Consider the following 23,414-nt stretch of genomic DNA (forward strand, 5'->3'; position numbering starts at 1 on the left):
GAGCTGGGCTGGGCTGGGCTGGGCTGAACTGGGCTGAGCTAGGCTGAGCTGGGCTGGGCTGAATTGTGCTAAGCTAGGCTGGACTGAGCTGGCCTGAGCTGAACTGGGCTGGGCTGAGCTGGACTGGGCTGGGCTGAACTGGACTGAGTTCATTTGGGATGGGCTAAGCTGGGCTAAACTGGGCTGGGCTGGGCTGGGCTGAACTAGATTGAAATGAACTAGGCTAAGCTGGGCTGGGCTGAGCTGACCTGGGCTGACCTGGGCTGAACTGGGTTGAGCTGAGCTGAACTGGCCTGAGCTGGGCTGAGCTGGGCTGGGCTGAACTGGCCTGAGCTGAACTGGGATGGGCTAAACTGGGCTGAGTTCAGCGGGGATGGGCTAAGCTGGGCCAAACTGGGCTGGGCTGGGCTGGGCTGTACTAGGTTGAACTGAACTAGGCTAAGCTGGACTGAGCTGGCCTCAGCTGAACTGTGCTGGGCTGAGTTGGCCTGTACTGGGTTGGGCTGAACTAAACTGGGTTCAGCTAGTTGGCTTGGTCTGGCTGAATCAGGCTTCAGCGAGTCAAGCAGGGTGTACTGTTTTGCTAGGTCCAGTGGCCAAGGTCAGTGAGGCTACATTGAGTGGGACTGAGCAGGTACGACAAGCCTGGCTGGCAGGCTGAGCCAAACGGAGCTGAAGGATTTTGGTAGAATTTGTGGACTGAACTCAGATGAGTTAGCCTGCTTGAAATCGGGTCTCCTGGGCTGACGTGGGCCAGGCCGGACCAAGGCGGACTCCCGTGACCTGAGCTGGTCTGAATCAGCAGACCTAGTGAGGCTGGGTGTGGAGCGGGTTTGTATCCCTGCTCTCAGCCGTCCTGACGCGAGGCCACGTGGACTGGTCGGTCTCACTGGACTGAGTGGGCAGCCTGGACGATGAGCTGGGGTCTGGGCTCCGGGCAGGAGTCACCACCTGGGGGAGTGGGGGAGGACTGATCTGGGCTCTGCTATGAATGGGGCCTGTAGTCGGGCTCCCTGGAGCCTCCGCAGGTCAGGACACGAGTCAGACACCTCTGCTCCCCAAGAACCCCCCGTTCCTGCCACTCAGGGCTGCGGGCAGGGTGTCCTGGCCAAAGGTAAGAACACCCCTGCTTCTGGCAGGGACACAGGGGTTCGTGGGAGGGCGTTCCTAGCAGACTCGGGGAACAAGAGTCCAAAATGAGCATCTGCCCCCTGACGCTGGAGAAGGGGTCCCCGTGCGCCCCTCCACCCGACCACCCCGCTCTGCCCCACACTTCTCCCCCTCAGACTCCGCCGGTCGGCACTGACACTGCCTCTGCCCCCACAGTCTCCATCCAGGCCCCCCTCGTCTTCCCCTTGGCCACCTGCTGCAAAGGCACCATCTCCACTGCCCCGTCCGTGACACTGGGCTGCCTGGTCACGGGCTACTTCCCGATGCCGGTGACTGTGACCTGGGATGCAGGGTCCCTGAACAAGAGCGTCGTGACCCTCCCCGCCACCCTCCAGGAGACCTCTGGCCTCTACACCACCACCAGCCACGTGACCGTCTCGGGCGAGTGGGCCAAACAGAAGTTCACCTGCAGTGTGGCTCACGCGGAGTCCCCCACCATCAACAAGACCGTCAGTGGTGAGCCAGGGTCGGGCTGGAGGAGGGGGGCAGGCGTGGCGGGAGCGGCTAGGAGAGGAGGAAGGCGCCTGGGCGGGCACGTGGGTGTCGTGGGCTCAGGGGGCTGACGCCAGGCTGCCACCTTCACCCCTAGCGTGTGCCATGAACTTCATTCCCCCCACCGTGAAGCTCTTCCACTCCTCGTGTGACCCCCTCGGTGACACCCGTAGCACCATCCAGCTCCTGTGCCTCATCTCCGGCTACGTCCCAGGTGACATGGAGGTCACCTGGCTGGTGGATGGGCAGAAGGCCACGAACATATTCCCATACGCTGTCCCCGGCAAGCAGGAGGGCAAGGTGACCTCCACCCACAGTGAGCTCAACATCACGCAGGGCAATCGAGTGCTTTTGCGTTTCTGTACATCACAATTAATTCTTTTAATAAATAGATTTTGTTTTTTATTTTTATTGAAGTACAGTTGACGCACAACATTCTGGAGACTTTGGGCGTGGAGCACAGGGATGGGACAGTCTGTGCACTATAAACAGCTCACACCCGTGTGCCACGATTGTTGCGAACGATGAGCCAATGTGAACTGATAACAGCTGAGTAAAGTCCGGAGTTCACAGTAAGGTCCACCCCTAGTAGGTTCTCTGAGCCTGCACCCTGTCCGCGGTGCTGCCCCGGTCAGCCTGCTGTTCAGGCTGCTGTCCTCGAGTTTCCCCCACTACCGTTTCCTACAGAAGAATCACCCGGCCCGAAGATCCCCTCTGCCCCACCTATTCCTTCCTCCCTCCCCCCAAACGCCCGGCAACCGCTGACCTTCGCGCCGTCACACTACATGTGCTGTCCCCCACATCACGCAGTGCCGATGGTACAGCGTGTAGCCTTCTCCAGCTGGCTGCCTCCCCTCAGGGCACACGGGCCGGCACGCGGCCCACATGTGCCCACGGGGTGCTGACTATAGGGCTTCTCGGCACGAACAGACTTTCCAGTGCCCTCCTCCACGAGGAGGGCAGGTGTGTGTGCTGGCCTGGCAGCCCGAGCCCTCCTCCACCTTCTGAAAGAAAGAATATCATGTCATCCAAGGTCACTTTGCTTGAAAGAGGCACCCCCAGCGGGGGGGGATGGTCCGCACCATCCAGGTGAGGGTACTACACAAATACCTCATATGCCTGCACAAAATATTACATATACACAGTAAGCATCTGCAGGTACCCGGAAGCAGGTGCCATAAGGGGAGGGGAGGGGTTGCTGAGACGCTGTGGCAGCAAGTCAGGCTGGAATGAGCCAGCCCCGGGCCAGGCTGCTGTCTCACGCCTGCCCTGGACGACCACCACCGCAGGCTCTGACGCCGCGGGTCGGCGAGAGGCCCCTGGAAGGGACATCCGTGAACACCTCCAAAGCATCTCTTTGTTCTTGTAACCACAGGGTGAATGTTTCTGAAAGCCAAACCCAGAGTTCAGCATGATGGTTGAAAAGCGTCAACACTAGGTAATTTCATCGCCTCACCAACTTTTCTGTGAAAGGATTATTCTGGAAAGGACGGGCCTTGCAAACCTAGGCTGGGACAGGTGTGTGGTCTCCGACAAAACCCAGTGCCTGACGGCCCACGGCCCACTGCCACGCCCTCGGCAGCCAAGGCAGCCCTTCCCCACACTGATCCGGCACAGCAGGTGACCCAGAGCCCCGTGATGACCCCACGAGGGACAGCGACCCGGCACCACGCCAGGGGCACTGCATGGGGACCAGGGGAGAGAATTAGCTCTCCAAGGGAAGTACGATGTGCCACTTTGTCTTGCCAAAACCCTGCCTTTACAGGTGCCTGGGGCCCCATGTCCCTAACGCACGGTAGCCGGGACACCTTCGAGGGTTTTTTCAAACTCATCGGTTCCCGTGACCTGACCAGAGTTGTGTAGATGGATGTGCTTCTTGAGCAACCAGGGACCCACAGCTTGCACAGGACCCTAACTGCCGGGCACCGCGAGAGGGGGCCGGGCTGCGGGAGCCCAGAGTGTGGGGTGCACACTCCCTTCACCGACACGGTGACCGATGGCATTTGCAAAGTGGCCACTGCAGTATTTCCAGGACCACGGGCTCCTCCATCACCTTGCCCTGCCCCATGCAGGGGACGGGGTCTGCTCCCCTCTCCAGAAGCCCAAGGGTCTCTGTGAACTCCGTGGGGATGGGGGCACAGAAGAGCCATTGCTGGATTCCTAAGATCAGGACCTAAGGAGATGTGGCTTCTCGTGGGAGTCAGGCCCTGGGCCCAGTGCAGCCGTCCAGCTACGGCCAAGGTGCCATTCTGGGGAGCCCCGGGGACCAAGCGGGCCGGACCCACCCAGCCAAGGCCCCAGACCCCAGGAGGAGCCCAGAGCCCTCGCTCACATGAGTGTGAGCAGGGCAGAGAGCCTCGCACCACAGGCCGAGGGCTCCAGGCACACCCACAGCCCCGCAGGCCCGGATTGGGACTTGGACGTGGTGCGGAGGCGTCCCCATCGAGGCCTAACACCGCAGGAAGTGGCAGCCTGGGGTGCACACTGTGGTTGTCCGAACACAGGGGCTGAGGGGTCACGGCCCCCTTGCACGGGCAGCACAGGGACCACACAGGGTCTCCCAGCTGCAGGGACATTTTCAGGTCCGGTGACCACCACGAACTCTGTCCCTGCACATCAGGCTTCTGTCTGTCCTCTAGGGTAGTAGCTTCCCTCTGACCGCGGGCAGATGACCGTGACCGTGGCTGAAGCCAGAGGAAGACAGCATTCCACCAGGGAGGCCACACTGCTGAGTGGACGGGACAAGGCCCAGGGCGGGGCCTGAGGCTATGGGTGGGTCAACCTGTGCCCACAACACACGCCCAGGTGAGAGCGGGGTTCCTGTGCCCTCTTTTGGGACCCCAGCCACCCCCCACAGCCCACCCCCGCACACTCAGGCCCTTGAGACAGAAAGTACCCAGAAGAAAAGGGAACTTCAGGAAGCGTGTCGCCGAGCCACCTAGTTTCAATCCTGCTCTTAGTCTTCCCACGGCTGCCTGGGGGCTAGGAAGGGGGCTATGGGCACAGAGCTCAGCCACAAGGAGCCACATGTGCCTGGGGCCAGAGCGAGGAGGGCCGAGGTGCTGGGGCCAGCCTTCCGTCGCCCCAGCCCTTGGTGAGTAGGCTCCGCACGGAGAGAGGGCGGCGTGGGGGCAGCAGAAGCAGCGCAGGAGCCAAGGAGAGACGGGGCCCCACGGACGGGCCGGAGCAGCCAGCATGGGGGACACAGGCTGCCTGGGGGGCCAGGGCACCGGCCAGGGCAGGGACGAGGGAGGCATGGGCAGGAGCGCCCACGCCAACATTGCTGGACGCACCGGACGTGGCAACTGGGCCTTCAAGGAACATGATGGCCATGGTGGGCCTGAGGCCTGCCCTTTGCCATCTGTGCTGGGAGCCCAGGGCTGGGCTGGACTGAGCTACTGCAGGACCAAGGCCGACATGGACAGACAGGCCTAAGGTGAGGGCACAGGGAGAGGCCGGCCCAGCACAGGGGAAGAAGAGGACCCCAGATGGCCCGAGGGTCCTGTCCAGGACACTGGGGCTGGCTCTGGCCCCAGGCCAGGGTCAGAGGTGCTGGCCATGGGGTCCTGGACTGCAGCCCGTGAGCGGGGACAGAGCACGAGGGGCTGGCAGGGGCTCCCGTGTGCTCAGAACCCAGACAGTAGCACAGGGGCAGACGGTCAGGAGCCAAACCTGGGCTAAGGAGTCTGGGATGGGCAGCTGTGACCGGGGCAGCCCTAAGAACACAGAGTAGTTGCGGGCTGAGCTCGCCTGTGGGGGAGAGGTCATGGGGCAGCAAGGGCAGAAAGCAGCTGTGGTCCATTAGCTCCAAGGACCAGTGGTGGAGTTTGTGTAGGTGAGCAGGGAAGGGGGCGAGCAGAAGGGGCAGGGGGAGAACAGGAGGGACAGGGGGCTGCCCCAGGAGCTCCAGGGAGAACACAAAACTTGTACAGGGAGCAGGGGCAGGGGGCAGGGCAGGAGGGGCAAGGGGAGAGCAGGAGAGGCAGGGAGAGAGCAACAGGGGCAGGGGGAGATCAGGAGAGGTAGGGGGAGAGCAGGATGGGCAAGGGGAGAGCAGAGAACACACAGAGCTGGTCAGGTGAGCAGGGGCAGGGGGCAGGGCAAGAGTGGCAGGGGGAGAGCAGGAGAGGCAGGGCTACCCCCAGGAGCTCAGGGGACCAGGCAGAGCTTGTGAGGATGAGCAGGGGGTTGGGAGAGAAGGAGGAGCAGGGGGAGAGCAGGAGGGGCAGGGGAAGAGCAGGAGGGGCAGGGGGAGAGAGGGGGGTAGGGGCAGGTCAGGAGGGGCTGGAGGGAGGACAGGAGAGTCAGGGCTCCCCCAGGAGCTCAGGGGACCAGGCAGAGCTTGTGAGGATGAGCAGGGGGTTGGGAGAGAAGGAGGAGCAGGGGGAGAGCAGGAGGGGCAGGGGAAGAGCAGGAGGGGCAGGGGGAGAGCAGGAGGGTAGGGGCAGGGCAGGAGGGGCTGGAGGGAGGACAGGAGAGTCAGGGCTCCCCCAGGAGCTCAGGGGAGCCAGCAGAGCTTCTGCCGGTGAGCAGGGTTCCTGGGAGGGCAGCAGGGGCAGGGGGAGAGCAAGAGGGGTAGGGCTGTCCCAGGGGCTCCCTGGGAGACACAGAGCTGGTACAGGTGAGCAGGGGCAGGGGACAGGGCAGGAGGAGCAGGGTCGAGGGCAAGAGAGGCAGGACTGCCCCAGAGGCTCAGGGAGCAGGCAGAGCTTGTGAGGGTAAGCAGGAGCAGGGGAGGGGCAGGAGATGCAGGGGTTGCCTCAGGAACTCCCAGGGAACACACAGAGCTGTACAGGTGAGCAGGGGCAGGGGGCAGGACAGAAGGGGCAGGGGGAGGGCAGGAGGGCAGGAGCGAGGGCAGGATGGGCAGTGTTGTCCCCCGGAGCTCCCAGGGAGCACACAGAACTGGTACAGGTGAGCAGAGGCAGGGGAAGGAGAGCAGCGGCAGGGGGAGAGCAGAAGGGTCAGGCAGCTGCCACAGGAGCTCCAGGGAGCACACAGAGCTGGTACAGGTGAGCAGAGGCAGGGGGCAAGGCAGGAGGGGCAGGGCAGAGGGCAGGAGAGGCAAGGTTGCCCCAGGAGCTCAGGGGAGCAGGCAGAGCTTGTGAGGGTGAGCAGGGCCAGGGAGAGGGCAGGAGGGGCAGGGGGACGTCATGAGAGGCAGGGGGAGAACGGAAGAGGCAGGGGAAGAATAGGAGGGACAGGGGGCTGCCCCAGGAGCTCCCAGGCAGCACACAAAGCTGGCATAGGGAGCAGAGGCAGGGGGCAGGGTAGGAGGGGCAGGGGGGAGAACAGAGGGGGAGGAGGAGAGCAGGAGGGGTTGAGAGAGAGCAGGAGGAGCAAGGGGAGAGCAGGAGGGACAGGGTTGCCCCAGGAGTTCCCAGGGAGCACACAGAGGTGCTACAGGTGAGCAGGGGCAGGGGGCAGGGCAAGAGGGGCAGGGGGAGAGCAGGAGAGGCAGGGCTGCACCAGGAGCTCAGGGGAGCAGGCAGAGCTTGTGAGGATGAGCAGGGGGTTGGGAGGGCAGGAGGGGCAGGGGGAGAACAAGAGGGGCTGAGGAGTGGGCAGGAGGGGCAAGGGGGGAGGGCAGGAGGGGCACGGGGTGGGCAGAAGGGGCAGGGACACCCCCAGGACTTCTGGGGAGCAGGCAGGGGTTATGACAGTGAGTAGGGGATTAGGAGGGCAGGTGGAGCAAGGGGAGAGCAAGAGGGGCAGGGAGAGGGCAGGAGGGGCAAGCGGAGGGCAGGAGAGGCAGGGCTGCACCAGGAGCTCAGGGGAGCAGGCAGGGCATGTGAGGGTGAGCAGGGGGATGGGAGGGCAGGAGGAGCAGGGGGAGAGCAGGAGGGGCAGGGAGAGGGCAGGAGAGGCAGGGCTGCACCAGGAGCTCAGGGGAGCAGGCAGGGCATGTGAGGGTGAGCAGGGGGTTGGGAGAGAAGGAGGAGCAGGGGGAGAGCAGGAGGGGCAGGGGGAGAGCAGGAGGGGCAGGGAAAAAGCAGGAAGGGCAGGGGAGACTGGAGGGTAGGGGCAGGGCAGGAGGGGCTGGGGGGAGGACAGGAGAGTCAGGGCTCCCCCAGGAGCTCAGGGGAGCCAGCAGAGCTTCTGCCGGTGAGCAGGGTTCCTGGGAGGGCAGCAGGGGCAGGGGGAGAGCAAGAGGGGTAGGGCTGTCCCAGGGGCTCCCTGGGAGACACAGAGCTGGTACAGGTGAGCAGGGGCAGGGGACAGGGCAGGAGGAGCAGGGTCGAGGGCAAGAGAGGCAGGACTGCCCCAGAGGCTCAGGGAGCAGGCAGAGCTTGTGAGGGTAAGCAGGAGCAGGGGAGGGGCAGGAGATGCAGGGGTTGCCTCAGGAACTCCCAGGGAGCACACAGAGCTGTACAGGTGAGCAGGGGCAGGGGACAGGGCAGGAGGAGCAGGGTCGAGGGCAAGAGAGGCAGGACTGCCCCAGAGGCTCAGGGAGCAGGCAGACCTTGTGAGGGTAAGCAGGAGCAGGGGAGGGGCAGGAGATGCAGGGGTTGCCTCAGGAACTCCCAGGGAGCACACAGAGCTGTACAGGTGAGCAGGGGCAGGGGGCAGGACAGAAGGGGCAGGGGGAGGGCAGGAGGGCAGGAGCGAGGGCAGGATGGGCAGTGTTGTCCCCCGGAGCTCCCAGGGAGCACACAGAACTGGTACAGGTGAGCAGAGGCAGGGGAAGGACAGCAGGGGCAGGGGGAGAGCAGAAGGGTCAGGCAGCTGCCACAGGAGCTCCAGGGAGCACACAGAGCTGGTACAGGTGAGCAAGGGGAAGGGGCAAGTCAGGAGGGGCAGGGGGGAAGGCAGGAGAGGCAAGGTTGCCCCAGGAGCTCAGGGGAGCAGGCAGAGCTTGTGAGGTTAGGCAGGTGGTTTGGAGAGCAGGAGGAGCAGGGGAGACCAGGAGGGGTAGGGGGAGGGCAGGAGGGTAGTGGCATGGCAGGAAGGGCAGGAGGAGGAAAGGAGAGGCAGGGCTGCCGCAGGAGCTCGGGAGAGCCAGCAGAACTTGTGGAGGTCAGCAGGAGCAGCAGGGTGAGGTCAGGATGAGCAGGAGGACAGCACAAGGGACAGGCAGCTGCCCCAGGAGCTCCTGGGGGCACACAGAGCTCGTACAGGTGAGCAGGGGCAGGTGGCAGGGCAGGAAGGGCAGGGGCGAGGGCAGGAGAGGCAAGGTTGCCCCAGGAGCTCAGGGGAGCAGGCAGAGCTTGTGAGGGTAGGCAGGGGGTGGAGAGCAGGAGGAGCAGGGGAGACCAGGAGGGGCAGGGGGAGGGCAGGAGGGTAGTGGCATGGCAGGAGACGCAGGGGGAGGAAAGGAGAGGCAGGCTGCCCCAGGAGCTGGGGAGAGCCAGCAGAGCTTGTGGAGGTCAGCAGGGGCAGCAGGGTGAGGTCAGGAGGGGCAGAGAACAACAGAAGGAACAGACAGCTGCCCCCAGGAGCTCCTGGGGGCACACAGAGTTCGTACAGGTGAGCAGGGGCAGGGGGCAGGGCAGTAGGGACAGGGGGCTGGGCAGGAGGGGCAGGGCCACCCCCAGGAGTTCAGGGGAGCAGGCAGAGCTTATGAGGGTAAGTAGGGGATTGGGATGGCAGGAGGGGCAGGGGGAGAGCAGAAGGCACAGGCACTGCCCCATGAGCTCCCAGGGAGCATACAGAGCTGGTAGAGGTGAGCAGATTGTGGGCAGGGCAGGAGGGGCAGGGGAAGAGCAGGAGAGGTAGGGGGCTAACCCAGGACCTCCCAGGGAGCACACAGAGCTGGTACAGGTGAGCAGGGGCAGGGGGCAAGTTAGGAGGGGCTGAGGGAGGGCAGGAGAGGCAAGGTTGCCCCAGGACCTCAGGGGAGCAGGCAGAACTTGTGAGGGTAGGCAGGGGGTGGAGAGCAGGAGGAGCAGGGGAGACCAGGAGAGGCAGGGGGAGGGCAGGAGGGTAGTGGCATGGCAGGAGACGCAGGGGGAGGAAAGGAGAGGCAGGCTGCCCCAGGAGCTCGGGAGAGCCAGCAGAGCTTGTGGAGGTCAGCAGGAGCAGCAGGGTGAGGTCAGGAGGGGCAGGAGGACAGCACAAGGGACAGGCAGCTGCCCCAGGAGCTCCTGGGGGCACACAGAGCTGGTACAGGTGAGCAGGGGCAGGGGGCAGGGCAGTAGGTACAGGGGGCTGCGCAGGAGGGGCAGGGCTACCCCCAGGAGTTCAGGGGAGCAGGCAGAGCTTATGAGGGTGAGTAGGGAAGGGGAGGGCAGGAGGGGCAGGGGGAGGGCATAGGAGGCAGGGGGAGAGCAGAAGAGGCAAGGGAAGAATAGGAGAGTCAGAGGGTTGCCCCACAAGCTCCCAGACAGCACACAAAACTGGCATAGGGAGCAGGGTCAGATGGGCAGGGTAGGAGGGGCAGGGGGAGAACAGGGGGGAGGGGGAGAGCAGAAGGGGTAGGGAGAGAACAGGAGGGACAGGGGGCTGCCCCAGGAGCTCCAGGGAGAACACAAAACTTGTACAGGGAGCAGGGGCAGGGGCAGGGCAGGAGGGGCAGGGGGAGATCAGGAGAGGTAGGGGGAGAGCAGGATGGGCAAGGGGAGAGCAGAGAACACACAGAGCTAGTCAGGTGAGCAGGGGCAGGGGGCAGGGCAAGAGTGGCAGGGGGAGAGCAGGAGAGGCAGGGCTACCCCCAGGAGCTCAGGGGACCAGGCAGAGCTTGTGAGGATGAGCAGGGGGTTGGGAGAGAAGGAGGAGCAGGGGGAGAGCAGGAGGGGCAGGGGAAGAGCAGGAGGGGCAGGGGGAGAGCAGGAGGGTAGGGGCAGGGCAGGAGGGGCTGGAGGGAGGACAGGAGAGTCAGGGCTCCCCCAGGAGCTCAGGGGAGCCAGCAGAGCTTCTGCCGGTGAGCAGGGTTCCTGGGAGGGCAGCAGGGGCAGGGGGAGAGCAAGAGGGGTAGGGCTGTCCCAGGGGCTCCCTGGGAGACACAGAGCTGGTACAGGTGAGCAGGGGCAGGGGACAGGGCAGGAGGAGCAGGGTCGAGGGCAAGAGAGGCAGGACTGCCCCAGAGGCTCAGGGAGCAGGCAGAGCTTGTGAGGGTAAGCAGGAGCAGGGGAGGGGCAGGAGATGCAGGGGTTGCCTCAGGAACTCCCAGGGAGCACACAGAGCTGTACAGGTGAGCAGGGGCAGGGGGCAGGACAGAAGGGGCAGGGGGAGGGCAGGAGGGCAGGAGCGAGGGCAGGATGGGCAGTGTTGTCCCCCGGAGCTCCCAGGGAGCACACAGAACTGGTACAGGTGAGCAGAGGCAGGGGAAGGACAGCAGGGGCAGGGGGAGAGCAGAAGGGTCAGGCAGCTGCCACAGGAGCTCCAGGGAGCACACAGAGCTGGTACAGGTGAGCAGAGGCAGGGGGCAAGGCAGGAGGGGCAGGGCAGAGGGCAGGAGAGGCAAGGTTGCCCCAGGAGCTCAGGGGAGCAGGCAGAGCTTGTGAGGGTGAGCAGGGCCAGGGAGAGGGCAGGAGGGGCAGGGGGACGTCATGAGAGGCAGGGGGAGAACGGAAGAGGCAGGGGAAGAATAGGAGGGACAGGGGGCTGCCCCAGGAGCTCCCAGGCAGCACACAAAGCTGGCATAGGGAGCAGAGGCAGGGGGCAGGGTAGGAGGGGCAGGGGGGAGAACAGAGGGGGAGGAGGAGAGCAGGAGGGGTTGAGAGAGAGCAGGAGGAGCAAGGGGAGAGCAGGAGGGACAGGGTTGCCCCAGGAGTTCCCAGGCAGCACACAGAGGTGCTACAGGTGAGCAGGGGCAGGGGGCAGGGCAAGAGGGGCAGGGGGAGAGCAGGAGAGGCAGGGCTGCACCAGGAGCTCAGGGGAGCAGGCAGAGCTTGTGAGGATGAGCAGGGGGTTGGGAGGGCAGGAGGGGCAGGGGGAGGACAAGAGGGGCTGGGGAGTGGGCAGGAGGGGCAAGGGGGGAGGGCAGGAGGGGCAGGGGGAGAGAAAGACATGAAGGGCTGCCCCAGGAGCTCCCTGGGAGCACACAGAGCTGGTACAGGTGAGTAGGGGCAGGAAGCAGGGCAAGAAGGGCAGAGGGGAGGGCAGGAGAGGCAGGGCTGCACCACGAGCTCAGGGGAGCAGGCAGAGCTTGTGAGGGTGAGCAGAGGCAGGGGCGACGGCAAGAGGGGCAGGGGCTGCTGTGGGGCAGGGTTGCTTCAGACAAGCTGTAGGCCGGAGGACACAGTGACCCTGGACTGTCCCCAGGGACCTGAGCTGAGAGGGCTTCCTGCAGCAGGCAGGGTTCTGGTGAGGTCTGGAGTCTGCAGGGGCTCGGGGGTGGGAGTTCTGGCCAGGAGGTGCTGAGGGCGGCAGGGCAGGGGGAGGTTAGGAGTGCTGCAGGGCAGGGGGAGCTGAGGCCTGAACTGGCAGGACCAGGTCTCAGACATGCAGAGGCAAGAAGCTAGAAGGATCCAAGGCCTGGGCTCAGCATGAGGGGCCAGGCAAAGGGGTGGGGGCAGGTGGAGGAGCTGCTAGAAGGAGGTGAACCTATGGGGAGCACAGACAGCTCGGAGCTACCACCAGGCCAGGAGCTCAGGGGAGCAAGAGAGCTTGTGCAGGTGAGCAGGGGCGGGGGGGGGGGGGGCAGGAGGGGCACGGGGTGGGCAGAAGGGGCAGGGACACCCCCAGGACTTCTGGGGAGCAGGCAGGGGTTATGACAGTGAGTAGGGGATTAGGAGGGCAGGTGGAGCAAGGGGAGAGCAAGAGGGGCAGGGAGAGGGCAGGAGGGGCAAGCGGAGGGCAGGAGAGGCAGGGCTGCACCAGGAGCTCAGGGGAGCAGGCAGGGCATGTGAGGGTGAGCAGGGGGATGGGAGGGCAGGAGGAGCAGGGGGAGAGCAGGAGGGGCAGGGAGAGGGCAGGAGAGGCAGGGCTGCACCAGGAGCTCAGGGGAGCAGGCAGGGCATGTGAGGGTGAGCAGGGGGATGGGAGGGCAGGAGGAGCAGGGGGAGAGCAGGAGGGGCAGGGAGAGGGCAGGAGAGGCAGGGCTGCACCAGGAGCTCAGGGGAGCAGGCAGGGCATGTGAGGGTGAGCAGGGGCGGGGGTGGGGGGGCAGGAGGAGCAAGGGCTGCCCCAGGAGCCTCAGGGGTGAAGGGCAGAGGGACTGAGCTAAGAGCAGCCCTGGACTAGGTGGGAGCAGAGCGGTACGGCACAGAGACCACGAGGGCGCGGGCCCAGGAGAGCCTCCCTGGACACGGGAGGGCGTGAGCCGCCTGAGGCCCGGTGGACAAGGTAGGGGGGAGAGGCGAGCCTGGGTAGGAAGGTCTCTGGGGCTGAAGGGACAGGGGTGGCCACAGTCTTAGGCTCAGGGGCCCTGACCCCGCTCTGGAGGCTCGTGGGGATGGGGGACAGAAGGCTGGACATGACAAAGCCAGGAGGGGTGGCTCAGGGCAGTGGAGCCGGTGCAGGGAAGGGGGAGCCTGGGAGTTTGAGGCAGGGCCGCCAGCCTGGAGTGTGGGTGGGAGGGGAGGCCAGGCAGGGCCATCAGACTTGGCAGAGGGGTCGGGTCTGGCTGGGGACGTGGGCTCTGAGGTGCTGGCACCGTGCACGAGACGACAGCCAGGGCGGGGCAAGCCTCCCACCGGCACTGAGGGGCAGGCAGGCTCAGGAAAGACCTCTGCTGAAAGAGGGCTCTGGGGACAGGGAGGAGCTGGACAGGCCCCAGGGCACGGGCACTGAGTGAGCCCAGGAAGGCCTGAGGAGGGGCTCAGGGCAGGGACGGGATCCGGCGCCCGGGCGCTTTAGCTGCAGAGCTGACCCAGAAGATGTGAGGCCTGGAGGGCAGACAGCAGGCCACGACGAGGACTCCGGGCTGAGGGGCACGGGCAGCGGGTGGCAGAGGCCTGCTGTGTTCAAGAAAGGGCCCGCTGGCCCAGGGCAGATTCAGGCTGGGACAACAGGGCAGTGGGCTCAGGGCCTCAGCAGAGGCCCGTTGGGAGCAGGGGCCACCGGTCAGAGCTCAGACAGATGGCTCGCTCAGGCCGAGCACCCACAGGAAGCCCGAGTGGGGACCCAGGGGCTGGGCCCAGGAGACTCTAATCCAGCAGGAGGTCACCCAGCACCGACCAGGCCCATGGGGCCAGCACGTGCAGCCGCAGAAACACGAGGCCCTGGGGCGGCAGAGAGCTACGCCGGGCGGCTGGTCTGCAGACTTCCCGGAGGGCCACCCCAAGCCCGGGCACCTGATACCCTGCCCGGACCCTCCCAGGAGCGAGACCCTTGTGGTCACACGGCCTCCTCTCTTGCAGCCTCCATCACGGTCCCATCGGTGTTCCCACTGGCCCCCAGCTGCGGGACCACATATGGCGCCACCGTGACCCTGGCCTGCCTGGTGTTAGACTACTTCCCTGAGCCGGTGACCGTGTCCTGGAACTCCGGCGCCCTGACCAGCGGTGTGCACACCTTCCCGTCCGTCCTGCAGGCCTCGGGGCTCTACTCTCTCAGCAGCATGGTGACAGTGCCCTCCAGCAGGTGGCTCAGTGAGAACTTCACCTGCAACGTGGCCCACCCGCCCAGCGGCACCAAGGTGGACAAGACCGGTAAGAGGGTGTCCACTGGGAGACAGGCCGGGTCAGCCGGTCCACCTGGACCCCGGGGCACAGGAGAGGCACCTCTGTCCCCCAAGCTCGGGGAGGAGGGCCTCTGGGCCTGGCTGCCTGGTCCAGTGTGAGCACAGGCTGCACAGCCCCACCATACTTCATCTCCACTGGCAGGCACCAGTCTGGGGACGCCCCCCTGACCTGCCCTGACCTAGCCCACCCCAAGAGCTGTCCCCACCCCTGGCCCCACTAACCTCCAGTCTGGTCTCTCTGCAGTGCACCCAACCTGCAAGTGTCCCAAATGCCCAGGTGAGTCAGCAGGGCACCGCCCTGCACACCAAGGCCATGGCCCGTATCCAGGGACTGCCTGGTGGGGGGAATGTTCAAGAGGAGCACCCCCCAAATGCTGACCCCTGCATTGTGTCTCCCACACCAGTTCCTGAGATTCCTGGAGCACCGTCTGTCTTCATCTTCCCCCCAAAACCCAAGGACACCCTCTCGATTTCCCGGACGCCGGAGGTCACGTGCTTGGTGGTGGACTTGGGCCCAGATGACTCCAATGTCCAGATCACATGGTTTGTGGATAACACCGAGATGCACACAGCCAAGACGAGGCCGCGTGAGGAGCAGTTCAACAGCACCTACCGTGTGGTCAGTGTCCTCCCCATCCTGCACCAGGACTGGCTCAAGGGGAAGGAGTTCAAGTGCAAGGTCAACAGCAAAGCCCTCCCCTCCGCCATCGAGAGGACCATCTCCAAGGCCAAAGGTGGGCAACAGGGCAGATGGGCACAGGGAGGTCGAGTGGGGCCTGGCGGACCCAGGCCAGCCCTCCACCCTGGGAGTGACCATCTGTGCTGACCTCTGACCCCACAGGACAGCCCCACGAGCCCCAGGTGTACGTCCTGCCTCCAACCCAGGAGGAGCTCAGCAGGAACAAAGTCAGTGTGACCTGCCTGATCGAAGGCTTCTACCCGCCTGACATTGCCGTCGAGTGGGAGATCACCGGACAGTCAGAGCCAGAGAACAACTACCAGACGACCCCGCCCCAGCTGGACAACGACGGGACCTACTTCCTGTACAGCAGGCTCTCGGTGGACAAGTCCCGCTGGCAGAGTGGAAACACCTACACCTGCTTGGTGTCACACGAAGCTCTGCACAGCCACCACACACAGAAATCCCTCACCCAGTCTCCGGGTAAATGAGCAGCGCGCCTGGCCCCCCAGCAGGCCCCCGCGGGCTCTGAGCGCCCACCCCTGTGTACATCCCCCCACCCCGGGCAGGCACCCTGCGTGAATAAAGCACCCAGCACTGCCCTGGGACCTGTGACACTGTCATGCGTCTTTCCGAGGCAGAGCTCAGGACACCCGGGCCTCTGGGAGGTGTGGGCAGGCCAGGCCCCGAGGCTCAGGGGTCACCATTCACGGGAGAGCGTGGGTCCCACCAGGGGCCGGGACCTGAGTGGGCAGGTCTGCACAGGCGGGCGAACCTCATGGCCGGGAGCCGCCTGGGACAGAGAGAGGGCTTGGCCAGGGGCTACTCAAGGCCGGAGGGGGCCGACAGGGAACGGAGAAGCCCTCCAGAGCCCCTCAGGGAACGGGGCGCATGGTCTTTCCCACGTCTGGACCCGCCCAAGCTGTGGGACGCTGGCCTGTCCTCTTCCGCTGCTCCCCCCGTCCCCTGGACCTCTTGACAGCTCTGAGCCGTAGTTCTGTGCCAGTGCAGTAGCCAGGCCTGACCCATGCTGTGAGGACAGGCCCTCACCCTCCCTCAGATGAGGTGGCCCCGCCTGGCTTCATCCTGCCTGGGGCCAGGCCTGTCCACTCGTGGGGACACTCACCCCGGTGCCCCAAACGGGCAGAGGCAAGCAGTCCTGAGTGCCCAGGGGAGGGACCATCCCAGACACCCACATGGACGCTGAAAACAAGCCCCTCCCACTGAGCAGGGCCACCTTCACACACACACACACACACACACACACACACACACACATGCACACCTGACCCACCGGGCCTCACACGGGACAATGTGCCAGGGCCCAGACCGGAACCAGGCTTGGGAACCCTCACCGTGGGCCCCAGCCTGGTCCCCACCCCCTCCCACACCCATCGGCCGCTCAGCAGCCCATCCGCTCGCCGACCACACTGACCAGCCCTTCTTCTCCCCAGGACACTGGGGCCCCTCCCAACACACACCAACCCCCACCCCCAGCTGGCCCCCACACTCGCACCCACTCGTTCGCTAGGGTCACTCCCTGCCACCCTCTCGACCCTTCCCTGGGCTCTGCTGACCCTCCCGCCCTCCGGGCCGGGTCCCCAGGAGAACGGGTGTGGTGGTCAGGCTGCCTTCCCCCCAGACAGCCCCAGCACAGCGCAGAGCAGAGAGGGAGCGCGTCCCCACGGGCCAGGCCCAGGTGGGAGGATGGGGGCACCGAGGCCGGTGCCCTGAGGCTACGGAGGGCCGCGACCGTCGCCCCGGGAACCACTCCTATGGGCAGGCATGGCACTGACCACTCCCTTCCTGTCCAGAGCTGCTCCTGGACGACAGCTGTGCGGAGGACCAGGACGGGGAGCTGGATGGGCTGTGGACCACCATCTCCATCTTCATCACGCTCTTCCTGCTCAGCGTGTGCTACAGCGCCACTGTCACCCTCTTCAAGGTGGGTGTCCCCGCACCGTCCCGCACTGTGGCCCGCTGTCCCAGTGCTGGGGACCCGCTGGAACCATGCCATCCCCACACTGACTCGACGCTGACCCCACGGTGCCCCCACACTGACCCCACGCTGCCCCCACGCTGACCCCACGCTGACCCCGTGCTGACCCTACACTGCCCCCAGGCTACCCCAGACTGACCCCACGCTGACCCCACACTGACTCGACGCTGACCCCATGGTGCCCCCACGCTGACCCCACGCTGCCCCCACGCAGACCTCACCCTGTCCCCACAAACTCCACGCTGCCCCCACAATGACCCCACGCTGCCCCGCCTCTGACCCCGTGCTGACCCCACACTGCCCCCAGGCTACCCCCAGACTGACCCCATGCTGCCCCCAGACTGACCCCACACTGACCCCATGCTGACCCCACAATGCCCCTAGGCTACCCCAATGCTGACCCCACATTGCCCCTACACTGGAGACCCTCTGGAACCTCGCTATCCCCACACTGACCAGACGCTGACCTCATGCTGCCCCCACACTGACCCCACGCTGACCCCACGCTACACCCACACTGGGGACCCACTGGAACCACGCTATCCCCACACTGACCAGACGCTGACCTCATGCTGCCCCCACACTGACCCCACCATGACCCCACGCTGTCCCCACTTGGACCCCATACTGACCCCATGCTGTGGACCCACTGTCACCATGCTGTCTCCCCTGTGACCCCACACTGACCCCATGCTGTCCTGCCTTTGACCCCCATGCTGACCCCAGCCTTTCCCCATGCTATTCCCATGCTGTCACCGCAATGATACCAGACCCTACACTGTCCCCACACTAACCCCACGCTGACCCCATGCTGCCCCTGCACTGACCCCATACTGTGGACCCACTGTCAACATGCTGTCCCCATGCTATTCCCACAGTGACCCCACACTGTCCACAGACTCACCCCATGCTGTCCCCACTGTGACCTGATGCTGACCCCACACTGACCCCAAAGTAACCTCACACTGTCCCCACACTAACCTCACCCTGTCCCCACCATGAGCCGATGCTGAACCCACACTAACCCCATGCTGATCTATACTGTTGACCCACTGTCCACATCAGACTGACCCCATGCTGACCCCACAGTGACCCAGTGCTGTCCCCACACTGTCCCTACAGTGACCCCTTACAGACCCCACGCTGACCCCAAGCTGTGGTCCCACTGTCACCATGCTGTCCTCATGCTGTTCCCAAACTGACTCCACATTGTTCCCATGCAGTGGACCCACTGTCACCATGCTGTCCCCACGCTGTTCCCAAACTGACCCCAGGCTGTTCCCACACTGACCCCCACGCTATCCCCTCTGTCCCCTCCCAGTCCCCATGCCATCCCCATAAGACTCCCTCCCACTCAAGTGGTCCCGGGGAGGGGGGCGCCTGGAAGGGGGGCTGTCCTCGGGGGTCCCAGCCACGTCACCTCCTGCCCTCCTGCTGCAGGTGAAGTGGATCTTCTCCTCGGTGGTGGAGCTGAAGCGCACGATCACGCCCGACTACAGGAACATGATCGGGCAGGGGGCCTAGGGCCAGCCCTCCTGGGCGGGTGTCAGCGCTGCCCCAACCCTGCACAGGATCCCGGTGCATCAGCCTGCTGCCAGGCCTGCTCTCCCGCCCTCTGACCTCGCCACCCTCTGACCTCACAGCCACCCTGGGCCTGCGCCCTCGCCCTCTGGCCTCGCGGCCCCTGTGAGCTGCATCTTGTGCCCTGAGCCCCCCGTTTGGAGAATCGCGTGGACGGCAGGTTGTGCCCCAACCTGAGCTGGTGGACGCCCGCTGGCCCCTCCACGGCGGCCGCCAGGCCACCGCTGTGGCCGCGCACGGTCAGCGGGCACGCTCATCCTGGAGGAGGCGGGCGGCTGGCGATCCCAGTGTCTGTCTGGCAGGGACCGGCCTCTGTGCGAACCCCGTCCAGGCCACGCTCCAGGACGCAGGGTTTCCCCAGAGCAGCCACGTCGGCCCAGATCCTGAGGAAGCTTCCGACGTGTCACTAACGGTCAGTCAGATCTTCTGCGCCGGAGGAGACCGCGCAGACAAGGGCCTGGGCCTGTGGCTGCTGCAGGAGCCCCGTGGATGCCGGGGACAGAGTGACATCCAGCCAGACAGGCCTCCTGCAGAGGGGTCTGGTGACCTGGTCCCCGGGCCAGTGGGACACAGCCTCGGTGGACACAGGTGGAAGGTGCCAGGAGGCCAGGGCGGCAGGCCCAGCCCGCCCCACCCTGTGGCCGGGGCCTGAGTCCCAACAGGCTCACACGGGGGGTGGGAGAGAGAGACAAGCCCACGGCCGGGCGGACCCCCAGGACTGGCTCTCCGCCCTGTCTTTGGGTGGGTGCCAAGTCGGGGCCCCCACATGGGAAGAGATGGCCATGCAGGGGAGGAGAATCAGAGCCCCCAGCCCCAGGGACAGACGCCCGGGGCTCCCACACATGGGAAAGCCACTGCTGAAGCTTGGCTAGCTTGTTTTATTCTTTTTAAATGTCTGGAGCTCCTTGATTTCCATTTGCATTTCTTTCTTTCTTTTTTTTCTTTTTCTTTCTTTTTTTTTTTTTAATGACAATAAAATATCCTTAAAAACTCCATAACCGGCTGGGGAAAGTCTTCCTCTGTTGACGCGCCCCGTGAAATCCACAGACTGGCCGTGCCGTGTGTCGGTCCCTCCAGCCGTGGGAGCAGGACCCCCGGCCCCTGGGGTTCCCGGGGGGTGCGGTGCGCTGCAGGCGCGAGGGGTCACGTGACGCCTTGTGGGGCGCAGGGGGAGCATCCTGACCTGGCCAAGGGCACCGCAAGAGGCACCTATTGGGTGTGTATTAGCACGGGCTGCTAGCAAAGCACGACAGTCCCGTGGTGTGGACAACGTGCACTGATGTTTCCACGATTCTGGAAGCTGGCAAGCAGACCCGGTGTCATGGGGCCGGTGGCCCCTCAGCACGTAGACGCCGTGTCCTCACACATCCGGCCCGCTATGCGTGTCTGTGCCCCGACCTCCTCTTACAAGAGGAGGAGTGAGTCCATGGTGAGGACCAGTCACACTGGATCAGGACTCACCCTAGTGACCTCACTTTAACCTATTACCTCTCAACAGACCCCATCTCCCAATACAGTCACATTCTGGGGTCCTGGGGGTCAGGGCTTCAAGATTTGAATTTGGGGAACGCATTTCAGGAGAGTTGGGCCCAGGTGGGAGCACCAGTGAAGGCCAGGTCGGGTGAGGCCCGGGGGGACAGCACAGTCCCAGGTAAGCGAGGCTGGACACCAGCCCGAGGGGTCAGGACACTCAGTCGGGGGGAGGCCCAGCGAGAACACCACCACCCGGGGGTGGGGATGGGGGTGGGGGTGGGGGGCAGAAAAGACCAAGTTCTACAGGAAGAATGCCAAGTGGGGGCGGGCAGTCCATTGGCGTCAGGAGGCCATGGGGTCCCTGGCCAGCAGCGATGGAGTCGGGATTCTGTCCTTACAGTGCCTGGGGGTCTCGGGTCCCGGAGGTGCCCCGGGTTGCAGGAGACACGTGCACCTCGAGGGCAGAGGCGGGACCACACCTGCCAGCCCTTCCCAGTAAGGGCCCTGGGGAAGGGAGGCCAGCACGAGGGGCTGCGGTCTTCTGGGGACGCAGTGGGAGTGGGGCGTGGGCTCTGAGTCTGCAGGTCAACAGCCCGGCCCGAGGCCCAGGGCGGGCAGAGAGTCGTGGCCAGCATGGCCGTGGTGCCTCAGGACCGCTCAGGGAGCACCTCCCACCTCCCCGGGGGCAGGGGCTGCCTCACCAGTGGGGGCCGCACCAAATACAGGGCGACCGTGGGGAGAACGCCCCGGCCCCCAGGGATCCTGGGGCTCCAGGTGACCACACCGTCCACACAGCTTGCCCAGCACCCCCTCCTTCTCGGTCCCCGGGCCGGGGCCCCCGCTCCATCCCCTGGACCCGAGATCAGTCTCCATCTTTCCCACCCTGCCACCGGAACGCCGGGGTCTTCGGCAGCTGGTTGACCCCATGGCCCCCGCGGGAACACGGGGCATGACCGTACCCTCCACTCTGAGGGCAGGAACGCCCGCTCTTTGAGAGCAATCTCCCAGCAGGCCCTGAGGCCCCCACCTGTGACCTTCCGATAACGCCATACCACGTGGGCCCCCCCCCACATTCCCCCAGGGACCCACACACACCTACGTGCCTCTCCACGCAACCCCTCAGACCCCCTAAGGTCCTGCAGGCTGCTCCTGTGTGAGCCCTGAGGTCGGCCTCCTGCTGCCTGCCGCTCCTCGGCGGCCCCCTACCCTGGGCTTCCGCTCAGACACAGGCCCGGGTGCATCTCCCTCTGCCCGTGTTCACACCTCCACCTGTGCCTCACACACACACACGGACCAGCGGGCTGGCCTCACTCCTGGACCTGGGACCCACCTGGTCCCGCCCTCCCCCCCCCCCACTGGCACTGGGAGGGAACCAGCTGGCGCCTGAACCCTGTCCCCACGGGGGGCCCAAGACGCACAGACGTCAGCGTGGGTGGGGGCGGGAAGGGGAGGATGCACCTGTGTCCCCACATGGCGTGTGTTGGAATCCTAGCTCTAAGTGTCATGGTGTTAGGAGGCGGGGCTTTGGGGCACCAGAGGTCGTCAGGGTGGAGCCCCCACGACTGGGGTTAGTGCCCTTATGAAAAAGCGAGCTGCCTCCCCGCTTCCGGCACGTGAAGGGGCAGAGAGAAGACGCCGTCCGTGAGCCAGGCAGCGGGGACCCCCCAGACACCACGCCTGCTGGTACCTGATGTGGGCATCCAGCCTCCACACCCGTGAGGAGTGTCTGCGGTCTCTGTCGGGCCAGCCAGACGGCTGGACAGGAGCCACCTGGACGGGCGGGCCTGGAAGAACGGGGTCCCCCAGGCCCCCTGCCCAACCCCCTACCCCCGGGACCCAGGTCGGCCGGCCATCAGCGGGGTACAGGGCCACGAGACTGCCCCCGGGTGCTGCTGAGCCCCAGCCTGCGTGGGGCAGGGACATCAGCCCCGGGCTCCCGGACCACACGCAGCAGGCTGTGGACTATTAGAGGCACCCAGATGGCGGCTCGGTCACTGCACAGGGGAGGGCCCCCTACACCCCCTACGCCCCACGCTCAGACACTGCCCGGGGAACCAGGCAACTGAGTCTGCAGGGAATTGGGCCCGTAGAGACAGCCCAGAGCCTCAGAGGCGCCCGAGCCCCGCCCACCCCGCTGCCTGAGCTGCCGCACCCGGCGCCCCATCCGCAGGCACCAGGGTGCTGACCGCCTGGTCTCTCGGGGAAGTCATCTTTTTCTTTTTACAGGGAGAGAGGGTGCAGGGGAGGGACAGAGACAGAGACAGAGAGGATCCCAAGCAGGCCCCACACTCAGCACAGACCCCCATGCAGGGCTCGATCCCGGGACCCCGCGATCAGACCTGAGCCGAAAGTAAGAATCAGACACTCATCCGAGTGAGCCATCCAGGCGCCCCCTGTAAGGAGTAATCTTTTGGTGCATTTCAAAGTCTTGCAAAATATTTCCTGTAGACATATTTCGCTCTCAGAGTATCCAGAATATGCAGGGCACTCCGGCAAATCAATCGGGAATATCGCACAATTCGGTAGAGAAATGGACACGAGAATTGAACAGATGTTTCACAGAGGCTATCCAAATAGCCCTCAAACATACAGAAAGGACGCTGCGCTCCACCCGTGACAGGGAAGTGAAAATTTCTGAAAAGCCACAGGAGAGAAAGTGGTTCTGATTCCAACGGCGGTCGGTGCGGTGCCTTGTCTCAGACTAAACCTTTGCAGGCACAAGTACAAAGTGGAAAACTGCCCGGCAGACAGTGATTGGAAGGCATCAGAGGACAAGCAGAAATGGGCAGACTCCGGGGAAGACTGTGCCCTGGAGAGATTGGTCTGAGGGCAAAGCCCAGTCCTTGCCACAGCTGCAGCTAGAATGCAGGGGGAGCGGGCTGCCGTCCAGGCACAGGGGCAGGTCGTGGGGTTCAAGGTCCCACCTCTGACAGGTGCAGCTAGAATGCATGGGAGCGGGCAGCCGTCCAGGCACAGGGCAGGTCGTGGGGTTCGGGGCCCCACCTCAGACAGTGCGGACCGGCGACCAGGCCAGGGTGCCGCATCATGACCTTTATACAACGTGTGTCGGGCCAACCTGCAGACTGAAATCAGCCAGGTGGGGACAGAAATCGTAATGCGCTGAACGTACCATGTAAGTGTTGTGTGTGAAGATGTTTCAGCCACGTAAGAACACACACAACGTATGTATGGAAGGGTAACATGTGTGTGCCACCTGCTCATAACATATGTATGGGTGTTAGATTACAATACAAATGTTTTCCCTGTGAGCAGTGCGGTCAAACAGTTTGGAGATGGTCCTGGCCAATGCTGTGTGACAAAGGACGAAAACGAGCTGCTGAGACTGAAAGGACAGATGTCAAACTGTCACTAATGCAGACGACACAAGCACGTACGATGAAAAGGCAGCGGAATCCAGACAGCCCTTCGAACCAGCAAGAACAGCAGCAGGGGCT

At 64.7% G+C, this 23,414-nt stretch overlaps 1 gene segment (V, D, J or C); it reads left to right on the forward strand.

The window, feature by feature from the left end:
- Positions 1 to 4,857: 4,857 nt before the first annotated feature.
- Positions 4,858 to 19,325, forward strand: LOC147579631 (immunoglobulin heavy constant gamma 1-like). The segment is given in 7 exon segments: positions 4,858 to 4,996; positions 13,905 to 14,195; positions 14,472 to 14,504; positions 14,632 to 14,961; positions 15,069 to 15,389; positions 16,721 to 16,851; positions 18,346 to 19,325. Coding segments are annotated over 7 exon segments (1,329 nt in total).
- The last annotated feature ends 4,089 nt before the right edge of the window (positions 19,326 to 23,414 follow it).

This window comes from Puma concolor, chromosome B3 (assembly GCF_028749965.1).
Source record: "Puma concolor isolate L17-30 chromosome B3, mPumCon1.1.hap2, whole genome shotgun sequence".
Lineage (NCBI taxonomy): Eukaryota > Metazoa > Chordata > Mammalia > Carnivora > Felidae > Puma > Puma concolor.